At 38.2% G+C, this 14,639-nt stretch overlaps 1 protein-coding gene across 1 annotated transcript; it reads right to left on the bottom strand.

The window, feature by feature from the left end:
- Window positions 1-2,561: 2,561 nt before the first annotated feature.
- On the bottom strand, window positions 2,562-13,950 carry LOC139133194 (voltage-gated purine nucleotide uniporter SLC17A9-like). Its single transcript, XM_070699630.1, has 9 exons — window positions 13,808-13,950; window positions 11,395-11,521; window positions 10,271-10,490; window positions 9,962-10,061; window positions 9,289-9,513; window positions 8,987-9,083; window positions 8,300-8,422; window positions 4,409-4,580; window positions 2,562-4,211 (listed from the first exon to the last, which is right to left on the bottom strand). Exons 1-9 carry the CDS (start codon window positions 13,942-13,944, stop codon window positions 4,042-4,044), a joined length of 1,371 nt encoding a protein of 456 aa, XP_070555731.1. The 5' UTR covers window positions 13,945-13,950; the 3' UTR covers window positions 2,562-4,041.
- Window positions 13,951-14,639: the final 689 nt, after the last annotated feature.

Here is a 14,639-nt window from a genome sequence, read left to right as displayed (position 1 = left end):
AGGTGCATAATAACATTTACTGGCTAATAAAAGAGGTATATTTTATAAAAGGCATGTTATATAATAGTAATTTGTTTCGTATTTGTTTATTTACGAGTACTCAAAAAAAAACAACTTGGCGGCGCCCACGAAAGAAGGGTACACTTCCGGTTACTCGCATAGTATATTATGAATAAGCGCATGCGTAGTCAGTAAGCCGCTGGCGCGACTATAATTATCTGTCACATGAACATCTTGACTTGACAACTCTGAGGCTTGTCTTATTGTAAATCAAGCTCATGCACTAAGGGCAATGAACAATTCCTATTACTTACATATTAGAGATATAGCAAGTTTTGTCAGGGAAATTATTTAACAGTTACCTGTACTGAGACTACTAGTACCATGAAAAGTTAAATAATACTTTTAGGTGAAATTCCAATATCATAATTGTTGTCCACATCTGAACTTTTAAATACCCTATTTGAATCAAGTACATTTGTATCAATGATCAAACACCTATAAAAGCACAAATTAATTTAGTTTAGCATTGTAAAAAAATTATTCTAAGTTTTCTCATAGACTCCAGTGTATAGTGAAATAGCATTTCGGTGAAATTCTAAAATCTAATTTCTTGCACAGATATCAACCTTTAACCATCCTAGGCTAACGAAGTACTTTAAGATGAATTATCAAATGTCAATAAATACACAGATTTTAGTAGTTTTGAATTGGAAAAAAATTATTCATATTTTCCTCATAGACTCCCATGTACAGTGAATCTACATTTTGGTATAATTCCAAAATCCGATTTCTGGCGAACACATCCATTTGTTACCACCCTAATCTAATCAAGTACATTGATATCAATAATCGAGAGTACATAAATACATGGGTTGACCTATTTTTGTATTGGCAAAAAAAATATTCATACTTTCCTCATAGACTCCCATGTATAGTGGATGAACATTTTCAGTGAAATTCCATAATCAGATTTCTTGTACACATAATATGCACCTTTAACCATCATATTCTAATCAAGTACAATTATGTTAATTATTGAACGTCAGTATATGCACAAGTATACCAAGTTTTTCATTGGAAAAAAAATTATTCACAATTTTATCATTGACTTACATGTATAGTGAAATTCTAAGGTCAAACTTTTTGTCCACATGCGAGTTGTAACAACCCTATTTCATTTAAGTACATTTATGTAAATTATCAAATATCTATAAATGCATAGATATAGTTTTGCATTGAGAAAGTATTACATAGATTCCTCATACATGTATGAGAAAATATATGTATACCATGTATAGTGGATCAACATTATCAACAGCTGATTTTTAATTAAATCCAAATATCAAAATATGTACACACACGCTTGCGCAAAAACATTGCGATCCACCAGTAATTTCTGTCCAACCCCTTTGAGGGGTAATTTCAAAATTATAGCAAGTCAGAATGGGAAATCTGAGCATTAACACCTTTTGAGTTTGTAAGGAAGGTCATTTGAAAAAATCTAAGCTCTTTTTGGGTGGGATTCTATCGCTCCATACCCCTGAGGTGTTTGTGTGTGCAGATAATTTACTCAAGCAATGTGTGGGGGGGGGGGGGGTCATGAAATTTTTGTCCTCTTGAAAGGGGGTCATCAATTTTTGGTACAATGGGTAGGGGGGGTTCACTTATTTTGACTGATGCGCAGGAAGAATTTGCCGGCCCACTTCCGGCCATAAAAACTGAACGCTCCCTAAAAAGCTACTCGAACCAGCCATAAACGGACCAACAACGGCAGCTGTCATTAACCTTGACCGGAAGTGTCTACGGAAATTACTGAGCCATTCAAAGTCTCAGTCCTAGGTCAGCTACTGCCAACAATCATGACGACCGTGGACTCTCCGTTGATCTAACATCTCGGCCATCTAGTTCTTATGCACTGACTGTAATCGGAGACAACTTTCATCTATCATTTTTTTCTCCTTGTTTGTGGTTTCACTTTGCCTTGTTCTCGGCATCGCGACGGAGACCCTCCAGTATGTTTATCAACTCTACCTTTCAAGCACCCGTTTACGTCGAGTTTTCCCGTTCGCTGAAATAAAATAACTCCTCTCAAGAAGCCATCGAAAGTTAAATTTATAGACACAATTATTAATGAAATTTAAACATTTGAATAACATTGTTGAATATCGTTTGCAATTGAATGCTGTACTACTAGCGACATAATAATTGTCGTATTGATCAGCTGATACCATGCAGCTTGCTGATCATGCTGATGTTAATGCTTGAATATTCCGTTTTCTTTATGTGTGGCATTTCATCGTGTCGGCTTTTTGAATGACATGATATTGAAATGTGATGTTTCAAGTTCGATTTAGACGGTAAGGATGCAATTCCTTTTCATTTCCTTCGAAAATACATGGTTTGTATCTCAAATTGAACCGTTATAAAGTTCTACTCATTTTTTATGTTTAACGATGTGCGTGTTCAGTGCAGTGCAGTGTGGAGTGCATGTAAATGTATACAGTATACAGATTCAGGGCCGATCATGCCGGACGACGCTTACTGCATGGCTTTAAACTCAGTTTAAATTTCCTTTTTTTATTCGTTTTCTACATCTACAAATTCACTGGCATTTGCAAAACTATAAAATAATAGCAATTATGTACACCTTCCCGGCCCATAATCGACTCAAGCAAACTTTGCACTCCATAATGTACTCGGCTTCGCCTCGTACACTATGTCGTGCTAGGTTTCCTTTCGTCCGTTATGATCCGGGACGGGGTACATTATTGCTTAAATATCTTTCTTCGTTCAGCGAAGGAAAATACGAGTGATGTAAATGACCGTGTCACCATGAGTCGAAGACGAGTGGTGACACGGTCATTACGTCACGAGTAATTTCCTTCGCTGAACGAAGAAAAATATTAGGAAATAATATACTTGTCACATGCACAAGCCAAGAATTCATTATTTTTTGCGATGTAAAGGAAGGTTTCGGTGACGATTCCGCGTTTAAACTTTTGAACTACTTTAGGAATAATATCAATACGCCGTGGGCAAGTTGTCAATCATTTCCAGTCGTCCGTCGCGTGAGCGAGGAACACGGCGTTCACGTTCGTGTATGGAGCAAACGCCAGACGACCTCTCGGTCTAGACACGTACCTTTTGCGAAGTAATACACTATTTCAAATATCATAGGCCTATTTTTCGGGAACATAAGTCGACTGCATATGTCGACGGCGCAAACACTGTGTAACGTCGCGCCTGACCCCTGCTTACAATGCTTACGGAACCCACGGTAACGGGACAAGCTTCGAGTTCGTTGTTTCCGCAAAGAATTCAGGCAATTACTTAGAAATATACGAGCGGTACACTATTGTATTTTCATTGCTCGGATTATAATCGTCGTAGTCTATGAAACTATCGATTTCATCGACACCGAACTTGACCCTCTTGTTGCAGTTGAAGCCGTATGTCTACCACACGGAAGCACACATTGCGTCAAAAGTTCAGTCGTCGGCGGGGTCTATACGAATACGAACCCTATATTGGCGACGAAACTAAAACACAAGGACTCAAAATTTGCCTATTGGATGTATTTTGTCAGACTCTAAATCATGACTCATGTGTGCGATATTTTCACGTCACACTTTGATCGCGGGGCAAATGTCGGCCGCCATATTGTTTGTTTACATTTATGAGCACACCGAAGATAGACGCAAAAAAGGTCCGACGCACCAAAATTGATGACATAGACGCGGGTTGTCGTGACGTAGAACGACCAGAGAATAAATCCCGTATTTTTTGTTCGGAGACGACAAACTTGGCTTGTGCATATGATAACACTAATAGTCCCCATCTATTAGTTGATGTAGAATGTTAACGGAATAATATTGCACTTTTGAGTTAAATTTATCTCTTTCAAAGTAGATATCTATATTTTCTTGGGTTGTTCTTCAAGCATTTCTAGGTATAGGCAAACTTTCAAAATTGAATATTTGTCGGTGGATGAACACTTGGATTTATTGATTTCCTTTTAAAATTCCTTTCGTCGTCAGCTCAGAGTATCTGTTTTCCAGTACCAAAAACCGTAAACACGGCCCATCCTACAAATAATATGGCCGACGCTAACGAAAAGACCGCATTCCAACTTCCAAAATATTCCAGAATATATCCACTGATGTACACACTAAAGAATCCTGGTATTGCGCCAAAGGAGTTCATAACACCTGTGAAGAGCAAAATATGTAAACCGATTGATCGATCAATTAATTAATTGACAAAACGATTAATGTATGATCCTCGAAAAATTGTAATAAGATAACGCGACTTGAATCAAAGTAATAATCCATTGGTCTGGGACAAACGGAACAATGTAATGTTATGTCACAGAGATTTAAAATGCATCGATGATATCTCAGCTTACCGTACACAGCACCAGCATGAGTTGGAACCAAGTCTTGTGGATTAGCGTTCCATCCAGCCGACCCAAAGCCATGAAGTGTCAATGCGTACGTCACTAAAATCAGGGCTGTTAGGTAGCATTGTGTACGCCCGACAAAAATGAATGCTGCTACATTTGACAAACAAGTTATCGTCTACAAACATAACAGATAACAAAGGAAGGTTACTTGTCGTCTGGTAAGACATCTTATAATACTCATGTGATTTTACAGATTTAGGTATTTTTTCGACATGGCATTATGTAGTTTTCTCGAACCTCTCGACCGCGCGCGAGAGTCTTATTTGCAAATGTAGAGCACTAGAATGTCGACGGTCCCTTGTACCTTTTCTATCTTATTGGTTTCCTTATTTGCACATACGACGGAGGGCGGGGAGAGCGAATTGTGCTTCGCACTCATATTGGCCTCCTCGCAATTTGTGCGCTACGCTTGCGATTCCAAGTTGGGCACAAGCCATCCTCAATAATATCGTTACTACATGGTGAAGCTTTACTCGATTGAAAGGAAAGGGAATGGAACCGAACGAAAGTCAATTTAATCATAGACCCTCGAGTATTTGTTGAGGGGTCTATGATATAATGAACTGTTTGAACAGAATGTGTGAAGTTACAATGCATTACTTTCAACAGACCCGTCATTATTCAGTTGTCTCAAAGACAAATATCGACATGCATATTTACGACATATTAATAGCGTCATGTTATTGTACTAATTTCGATACGATCAGTAAAGGTGTCGCTGTGTTAAAGTACTTTACATGCAAACATTGCAACAAACAAAAATTGTCAGCTATCTGCGTTATATGGACAAATCACGAAACAAAAGACTGCTACTAAAGATCAGATCATGTCAAAAGTCAATCAGCATATGACATGAGAGAAAATGCGAAAATGCCGAGAGAGTTTGACCGGTTGACCTCGCTGTTAATTTTATGCAGGAAATTACAATAACAATGCTTGGTCGAATGACGCAGTGCCTTGAGGGTGGGATCACCAGTGGTATAAGGGGGGGAGTACCTTCCCGATGGTGATAGGTGGTGCAGATTACCGTCGCCTAGGTGACTGGCGTATACGCGTGCCAAAAGACACCTATGGTTGATTTCCTGTTGACCAGTCGGATGGCAGAGTTGCAAATACCTGGACTGAACCATTTGGTTTTTTGTGGGTGTCGGTGGTACTTTGAAATATAAGTAAAAATGCACATATATTGAGTTTATTGTCTTGTTTATGAGCGGCAAGTATTTCCAACAGCATAAATTATGTGCATTTGCCCTTGAAGGAATAAATAATTTTCGAATAAAACATCGCGAATGTAACTACATTCCTTAAGCTCGACGTACACTTAAGTGCCCCAAAGAACCATGAAATCGCCCGACTTTCGATTGAAGAGATGAGTTTTGCCAAACCGCGTATACAGAAAAAGTGGCAGATGACTTTATTTTTAGAATCATAGACAGTATAGCGAGATGTAAAAAATGTGAAACAGGCTCCCCACCTAACTATCCTAAATGTTTTTGTGTCGAGTTTGTGTTTGATTCGTTTCGAAAATGTGTTCCTACATTCTTATCCGATTGTTTTGTGTTAATGAAATGTTTGTTTCGCTTTGGATATTTGTAGAGAAGTTTGGATTAGTGTTTACGGTAATGTTTTGTTTGTGTGGGGAAAGCTTATGGCGAGACGCAGCCGGACCTATGTTGTTACAAAAGTTGATAGAGTCGCCCTTTGACGCTTGCGTTTCGAAACCGTACCCGAGTGTGGTTTCTCATCAGTCGCAGTGTAGATTCTTTCCTTAGTTTGTGTTTGTGAAAATTTATTTTAATTCATTTTAGTGGTCTTGCTTTCCGATTAGCGAGGCAAGTATATTAATTTTGGTCACGTTGTGAGTCCGTTTGGTGGTTCGGTTTGTTTGTTCTATATTTCTTTACTTCGGTAAATTTTGTTTTGACTGGTGTGTCTTTTAGATTTTGCGGAGGTTTGTGAATTTTTAGGCAATAAGTACCACTGCGGGGTACGGATTTTATGTTTATTGGATCAAGATACTTACAAGTATCCTGGTTGATGTGCTTGTTCTCGTACATTTTAATTAATAGTTCATTTACTTTGTTTACTGTTTGTTCTGGCTTGTTGTGTATAATACTGAGTGTTACGTAATTGCCTTTCGCATTCGTACGTAATCGTTTGTGTTGACAATAACGAAAAACCGACCCTTGTCGAAGGGTTATTTTCCCAAAATTTGTCCAATGTTTGCAAGCTGGTTTATCGCGATTCTTTTGGCACGCGACATGTTTTGTTTCCTTGTTTGAAAGGGTATCTCTAGAAGTGCGAGTTTAGCAGCTTCAGATAGCTTTCAAGTTTTTGTTTTTTTGTTGTTCGTGGAGTCCAATTTGACTTTTCTTTGAATTGGTGTTGTTGCGATTGTTTGTGTTTCACGATGTAGCGTAGTCACATTATACGACTTTATTTGTTGAAATCCTGAGGTGGTTTTATTCTGTTTGGTTTTGTTGGTGTCCGAATGAATTTTAAGGCTTTTGCCTAGTACTATTTTTCGGAGTTTCATAGTTTGAGCGATGATAGGTTGTTGTTGAATTTCATGTTGTTGTCGGCTTTTCTTTGGAAATAGCTGATTTATTTCCACGGCCATGTTTTCTGTTACGTTACTGTGATTGTTTATTTTGTATTTAATGTTGTGTTTCAGTTGTTTGTTATGTGTACGATTTTTGTTATTTCTTTTAAGTGTTTGTGTGTTCTATGTCATCTTATCGTATTTTTTGGTAGTTCCCTTTTTGGAGTATTTGGTGGCCCTTAAAAGGGCCGCTTGGTATGGGTTTTTGTTAGCGCTTGGCGCGTTTGTTTTGGCGATAAGCCTAGCTTTTTATGCTTCTTTTCGCCGATTCGATGTGCTTGGTGAGTAGGTGTTTGCCGCCTTCTTGTCACTGTGTGTGCTTACATGGACAGTCTGCATAGCCCTTGAATGTGGTCTCGATTTTGATCAAACTTACAATTTAGGAGTATATATCAAAACTGATAAATGATTTATGTGATTACTGTAGCTATAGATAGGCTACATTCAGGACGGGCAGCGACGGGCAGTAATTAGTAGGCAAAACAGGTGGTTTTCACCGTGGTCAGAACTCGGTGCAATGATACTGAACATTAATAGTAAGCCTGTCACCTTGAAGGTAATGCTGTAGGTGAAACAAGGACACACGATGGTACAAAGAACACCACAAGTGAAACGTACACACAGAAATACACGCGTTCCTACGTTGTGCCCACCCGGGCCACGCGATTAAAATATGACTGATACTGCTGGATAGTGTTAATTGGGTCGGTAAACAGTCAATTAATAGTTTAATTGACTACCTGGGTGATTGGCAGGTCGTGTCCAACGACGCATATGCAAAGCAGGCCAAAAGACAAAAGCCCCCAAAGTTATTGACAGCTGGCCAGGGGTCACCATGAATACGTAATGAAGCTTCACTACGCAGAAACTGCGTAGTCAAGCCCTTCTTAACCGGTCAAACTCTCTCGGCATTTTCCGGCATGATAACAAGAGCTATATTCCTTTTACTAACATTAAAATAAATCTTACCACGAAAATCTGACTAACTGTGGACATGGACGGACGGATACAACGTACCTTCGTCCACGAGACTAACAAACTCCAACGATAATTTACTTGGAAACAAGAATTCACATTTTACCTTTATTCCATGGATCATGTACAAGATTGTGACAGGGCATATTAATAGTTTAACACACATCCATAATTTGCATATATTTGCATGTGTTGCGCAATGAGATGACAACAGATGAAAAAATGACGCCCAGACCTAAACGGGCGGGAACGCTCACCTGTAAAAGTTTTCTTGTGGTCGTTGTACTAACTCCTTTTTGAATGAGTTTGTCTGCTATAAAGCCACTGACGAATTCTATAAACACCATAAATGTCCACGGCAACACGTTGAAGATCCAGCCCTGTAAGATAAAGTGTAGCATATTTTAATGAGACTCAGTATATCTCATAATATCACTCATCATGCGTTAGTTGGATCCTCACGAGAGCTTGTTTTGTGGTAGCATCATTCCAGTGTACAGTTCCTGTTTCTCTGAGCTGATTGAAAAAACTTAGATTGCAGAAATTATAACAAGTTCAATATCACTGGATAAAGACTTTTTATCATAATAATTTGCACATAAAGTTGAAAAGATCGAATCAGCTGACCAAAATATCGATGTTCCTCAGGGCGGGGCACTCAAGCTAATCAGTCATTGTGGATCGGACGATGAACCGAATGGCAAGCAAGACCGACAGGACTTGACTTGACTTGACTTGACTCAACTTGACTGAATCTGATCATAATCTGACGAATTGTACATGTATTCATGTTATCGGATAACTGTACTTGCTTTTCTTGAAATCTACATCAGAAATTATATCTGATTCCAAGAAAGACTTTCAATCAAAGAAAGATTTAAATAATTTCTTTTCTAGAAGGCACAATTCGTCAATTTAGGAACATTCCGAAGTAGTACACCTACTTTCTCTCCTGGAAAGTTTTCTTCAAAAAATGTCGGGAGCCAGGAGAGAATTAAATGCCATGAGTATGAGCCGCAGAAATACCCGACTGCAAGTGCCCTGTGAAAAAGATATTGAGATAATATATTGACTTAAGTTTCCAGGAACATTAAATGAGAGGCCTCGGATAAATAGTTTGTACCTTTTTCTGTATAAGTTTCCAGGAAATGGAACAGGTCGGTCGTGAATATAAAAGGAAGCCAAATAAAGTATATTCAGAACTACCTACTGTGATTATCAGAAACCATTTATATTTCGGACTTACCAAAAACTTTTGTGTTTTATTAGAAGAGTCCATGTCCTCTTTGTAGTAGGAACATCTGTCCGTGTACTTGTGACTCTGGTGCAAGGATGGAGGCATCTTTTCTTCATTAGAACTATCCGCATTGCAATCGCCCAAAAGGTTGCAATGGCGCCAAACATATAAAAACTTGAATGCCAGCCGTATCTGTCCAACAGATACGAGCCAATACTCCCGGAAATAATGTTCCTAAGTAAGCAAACAAAAGCACCATATTGAATGACGAAATTAACACTTGGCCTACTATGGCAAAGGAAGACCTGGACCATATATATATTTAGCCATCTATTATTTGGTATAATAGGTCACCGGCCTCGTGAAAATGAATAAACACTGTACAGAGGCCGAATATAAAAGTTTCAACGAGATTAATTAGACAAAACAGAACTGCACTCTTCAATGTTATTATCTATTCAAGTCATTTGTCTCTTCACAAAATGTATTTTTTGACAAGTATCTAAGGTTGCCTTTACAAAAACATCATGACATTGAGTCGGCTACGGAAAGCACCTCTCGCCGCGGCTTCTGTTGTCTGGCCAGGAAAACCACAGGAGCAATATTGTCTCTGACCTTGATACATGTAATTCCACAATATACAGTACAGTCTGGCCCAGAGAAATGTATGCAATATTCTTACCCTGCCACTGTGCCTGAACCGACAGCAGTGTAAAAGAATGATCTGTTCTCCTTTTCGACTTTGGATGCACTTATACTTGTCAACGCCGGATAATGAAACCCTAGGCAAAATTGACAACACAACATTTCAGTATTTTGGTTGTGTGAGTAAAAAACGTATTTACAGGCAGCCGCATGCATAAGGAGCGATATAGACAATTGTGATCGTTTCCGTGATGGATAAACGATTAAATGTGCAGGAGCATCTTTGTATTATTAAGGAAATATTGCGTATGACGAAAACATAGCACATGAAAAGAATGCCACTTACCTGTTACCATTCCGAAAATAATCCTGTTTATTACCAGAAATGTTAGCTGGGACGACTTATCCTCAAATGTATACGCACAAAAAGGGTAAATGATCGTCAGTAGTCCCCACACTATGGCAGTTAAAGTGATCACCTGGTCGCCTCCATATCGATCACTCAGAAATCCAGAAAGTATCTGAGTGGTGATGTAACCCCAGTAAAAACTAGATAATACCAGACCCTGTTGGAAAACAGAACGAAAATTATGATAATCCTTATCAATAGTTGCAATAACAATTAACATATTGCATGAGCATGCATCATTATAACTTTCCCAGCAGCAAAAAGTGATATAGATCTACATACGAATGATCATCATTTTTGGGATGTTACACGTTGGTGTGATGCTAATTTGTTTACCATAAATATTTCTAGACAATTTACGTTATTTTTCACAAAAAATGTAAATTGTTATCAACCAAAAAAGTTCTGTCTGTAAAAAAAAGTATAATACAGGGGGCCTTATAAGAATCATTTGTTGAAGAGATAATTGATAAATACCTAACATGGAAAGCGAACATCACTGAAGTAAATAAATGCATAAGGAGAGTAATTGGAATGTTTTTTATATTAAGATTTTTTGAAACAAAATATTATGTTATTTTATATAAAGTTTCATTTTATCTGATATAACATATGGTTTGGAAGTTTGGGAGTACTTAAATTGCTTACATTCGAAAGATGTGAATGATAGCAATTACATTCTCCGAGTTCGAGGATCCCTTCTCACCTTTATTTCTGAACTTAGAGTATTAGTTGTATTTAAACTACACAAATTACTCGTGTGTATATATACACATAAGCACAGCACCAGATTCACAGCACCAGAATAGTCCTGTCTCTTTGAATGATTATCATAAGACGATGGATCAGTGTCATGATACTAGATTCAAACTTGCTTTGAATCCACCTTTGGCTGTTACAAGACAACCAAAATGTGTGAACGTTTGTTTACTCTGAGCGTCATAAAATGTAAGTACGAAATGTAAACATTGAAGAGATTTGCCAGACTAGATAAGCTATTTCATCGCTTTCAAATAAACATTGGTCGAAAATCACTAAGCAATATTTTAACGAGATCTCACCGTTTCCGACTTGTCCCAATCAAACTCCTGCGCCATGGCAACAGCGCTTATTGGCATACAGTTTCGACACGAGTACGTCAAGGCAGTCAGTGTGAAAAGTGTACCACCCCATGCTATGGTTACCTTCCTGTGTAAAATTATGTATTTTGACCAGCGTGCATTTGTGTGGAGAGAGAGAGAGAGAGAGAGAGAGAGAGAGAGAGAGAGAAGAGAGAGAGAGAGAGAGAGAGAGAGAGAGAGAGAGAGAGAGAGAGAGAGAGAGAGAGAGAGAGAGAGAGAGAGAGAGAGAGAGATTGATTGATTGATTGATTGATTGTCCGGACATCACCAGAAAAGTGCTTGGAACAAGTGCTGTATTATTACACAGATGGACACTAATGATTACAAACGACCTCTTCGATCGTTCGATTGTCACGGTAACGTGAATTCCATCAGGTCGTCCGGTTCAGGAAAAGTAAACCAACCGTGACAGTTTTCGGACAGTCCTAGTATGAAGAGAAAGGAATGCGAAATCGCCATCGTTTATGCCACATTTCTCCGGCATTTTAGGTTACGTGTTCACACACGTGAGCTAACGTCATACCGGTTTGTGTGTGTGTCTGTTTGTCTATCTGTCTGTCTGTCTGTTTACACAATAATTCAATAACGCCTGAAGGGACTCAAGGCAAATTTGGTAAACACATGGCATTTGCTAATGGCAAGAACTGGTTAGATTTCGGTTAGTGTAGCTTGCATAATAATAAAGTTATGAAATATTATTTTTTTCATATTGTAATGGTTTCCCATACAGACAGTAATGACAGTGTCGACATATATCAAGAAATACTGAACAAAATTTCATGAAACTTTTCACTGATGATAATCTCAAAACATAATGATGATAGTGTTTTGTCAATTATCTGCTCATTTGTATTTTTAATGAAATTTTGTAATTAGTGTAATGGTTTCCCATACAGACAGTAATGACAGTGTCGACATATATCAAGAAATACTGAACAAAATTTCATGAAACTTTTCACTGATGATAATCTCAAAACATAATGATGATAGTGTTTTGTCAATTATCTGCTCATTTGTATTTTTAATGAAATTTTGATTGTAATTAGTGATGTAACTCAGAAATTCCTACACCAAATTTGATGATACCTGCTACAAATATTGATCTGAAAGATATCTTATTGTTCTGAGAAGCATTGAGTAGTGTCAAGTTAATAAATGGTTCTGATTCGGTTCATTTGCATATTTAATGAAGATTTGTAATTTGTCATATAACACCGAAATAACTGCACCAAATGTGATAAAATCTGATGTAGATACTGATCTGACAGATATTTGACAGTATTTGAAGCATTTAGTAGTATGAAGTTAAATTAATGGTTCATTTGCATATTTAATGAACTTTGTAATTAGTGATATAATGCTGAAATTATGGCACCGCATTTGGTGAAACCTGCTACTGATAAATAGATCCGATAAATATCTAATTGTCGCCTGAAGCACTGAGCAGTGTCAAGATATCTGATTGTTGTGTAAAGCGAATTCTATGTAATGAACATGTTGTAAACCACGTGGGCACATTCAGTTCACATGTGGTTAATATAATGTGACCGCATGTGAAATCAAGTGAGAACTGCAAAATTTTGTGGTAGTCATTGGGCGGAGTTACATTTGGCGCTACGACGAGCGGCGAAAACAAATTGTCGTCTATGACCGCAATGCTGAGGCTGTAAAATAATGATTGCTGAAGTTCGTGATTTTATAGAATAAAACACTTTATAATTATAATATAATTCCTAAAGTAAGTGAAATTATTCTGTTACATAAAAGATTTTTCTTAATTTGATACAGTTTGACACGACACTTACTGAAAAATATAAGTAACGTAGCAGTAGGCCCATTCATCATGCTTAAAAAATAAAAGGAGAACACAAATTGGAAGACACTTAACGTTCCTCGCTTCATGAAGTATGAAATCGGCGTTTGCAAGTTTCACATTATTACAGCCTGAGCTGAGGTAGGTATATTTGGCACATCAAGTTAAGTGATTACCAAGCAACTTGGCAGGGCAATTTGCAATATGACCTGGTGTTTACCAAAACATGAGTCTGTGTTATTGTCTGAAGGATGATAGGGAATCAACCAAACTCAGCAGACAGCTCCTCACTGGATAAACAGGTAAACGAGAACAATTAAGCTTCCCATACAGCACTAAACAATCATCTCTGATAAGAGAATGACCTGATTATTCAGCAACACAGCAACATGGGACGGACTCAACAGATAACACTGACCTACGATACTTCTACGCAAGCGCAAACAACAGTATGCACTACACAATGCATGTAGCTAGCTAAACCTGTGCACTTATGTGAACAACAAGCCGTCCGGCAGCATGCATGATCATTATCCTTACCTCTTCCAATGATCTATGCTGCTAGGTATGTGCGAAACCTCCAACTCTAGAACTTCTGTAATAAGCGGCCTGTTCCCTTCGACTGTCTCGTCGCAGACTTCCTGGACTTTGCCGTGATCTAGGTTCCCGAGCATCATGCAATATATTACCAACACAGACTTACTGAGCTATCGACCTTATATGAACCTGCGCGATTCATTAGCGCAGAAGTTGCCTTTTACAAGTGACAGTCACTACCTTGACCAAATCTTCAAGAGATACATTTTATTCTGCTCTGAATGTATTCGTTTTTATTTTATCGTCCAATCAAGGCAAACTGGTAAATATTACCAAACAGGGTACCAGTTCTGAGGTGAATGTCAGAATAACAAGGTTGCCAGTATTGCAGACCTCGGTTAACCCCTGTTCAAAACAATAGCCCTCACACCCACCTAGTCACTGTAACGTCACAATAGCATGTTTACAGCTAGCTTTCCTCTTGACATTCGCAATCACTGTTTGGTATGGCAATATCACAATGAATGAACGGAAACGACTCAACCGGATCGTCAGTGCCGCCAGTAAAATTATTGGTTGTAATCTTCCATCGCTAGACAGTCTTTACGAGGACCGTGTTCTCAAAAAGTCTGTCTCCATTGTCAATGATCAGTACCACCCTGCACACAATTTGTTTCAACTTATGCGTTCTGGTGAACGTTACCGTTCAATCAAGTCAAGTTCTAATCGGTCCCTAAATAGTTTTTACCCTACAGCAATTCGCATGTTAAATGAATGTAAATCGAGTACTGTGAGAGATCACACATCTCGTCTCTCATAGTTCCTACACTTGTAC

The sequence above is a fragment of the Ptychodera flava genome, chromosome 5, assembly GCF_041260155.1.
Source record: "Ptychodera flava strain L36383 chromosome 5, AS_Pfla_20210202, whole genome shotgun sequence".
Classification (NCBI taxonomy): Eukaryota; Metazoa; Hemichordata; class Enteropneusta; family Ptychoderidae; genus Ptychodera; species Ptychodera flava.
The sequence above is the reverse complement of the archived record's forward strand: the minus strand, read 5'-3'. Positions and strand labels throughout refer to the sequence as shown.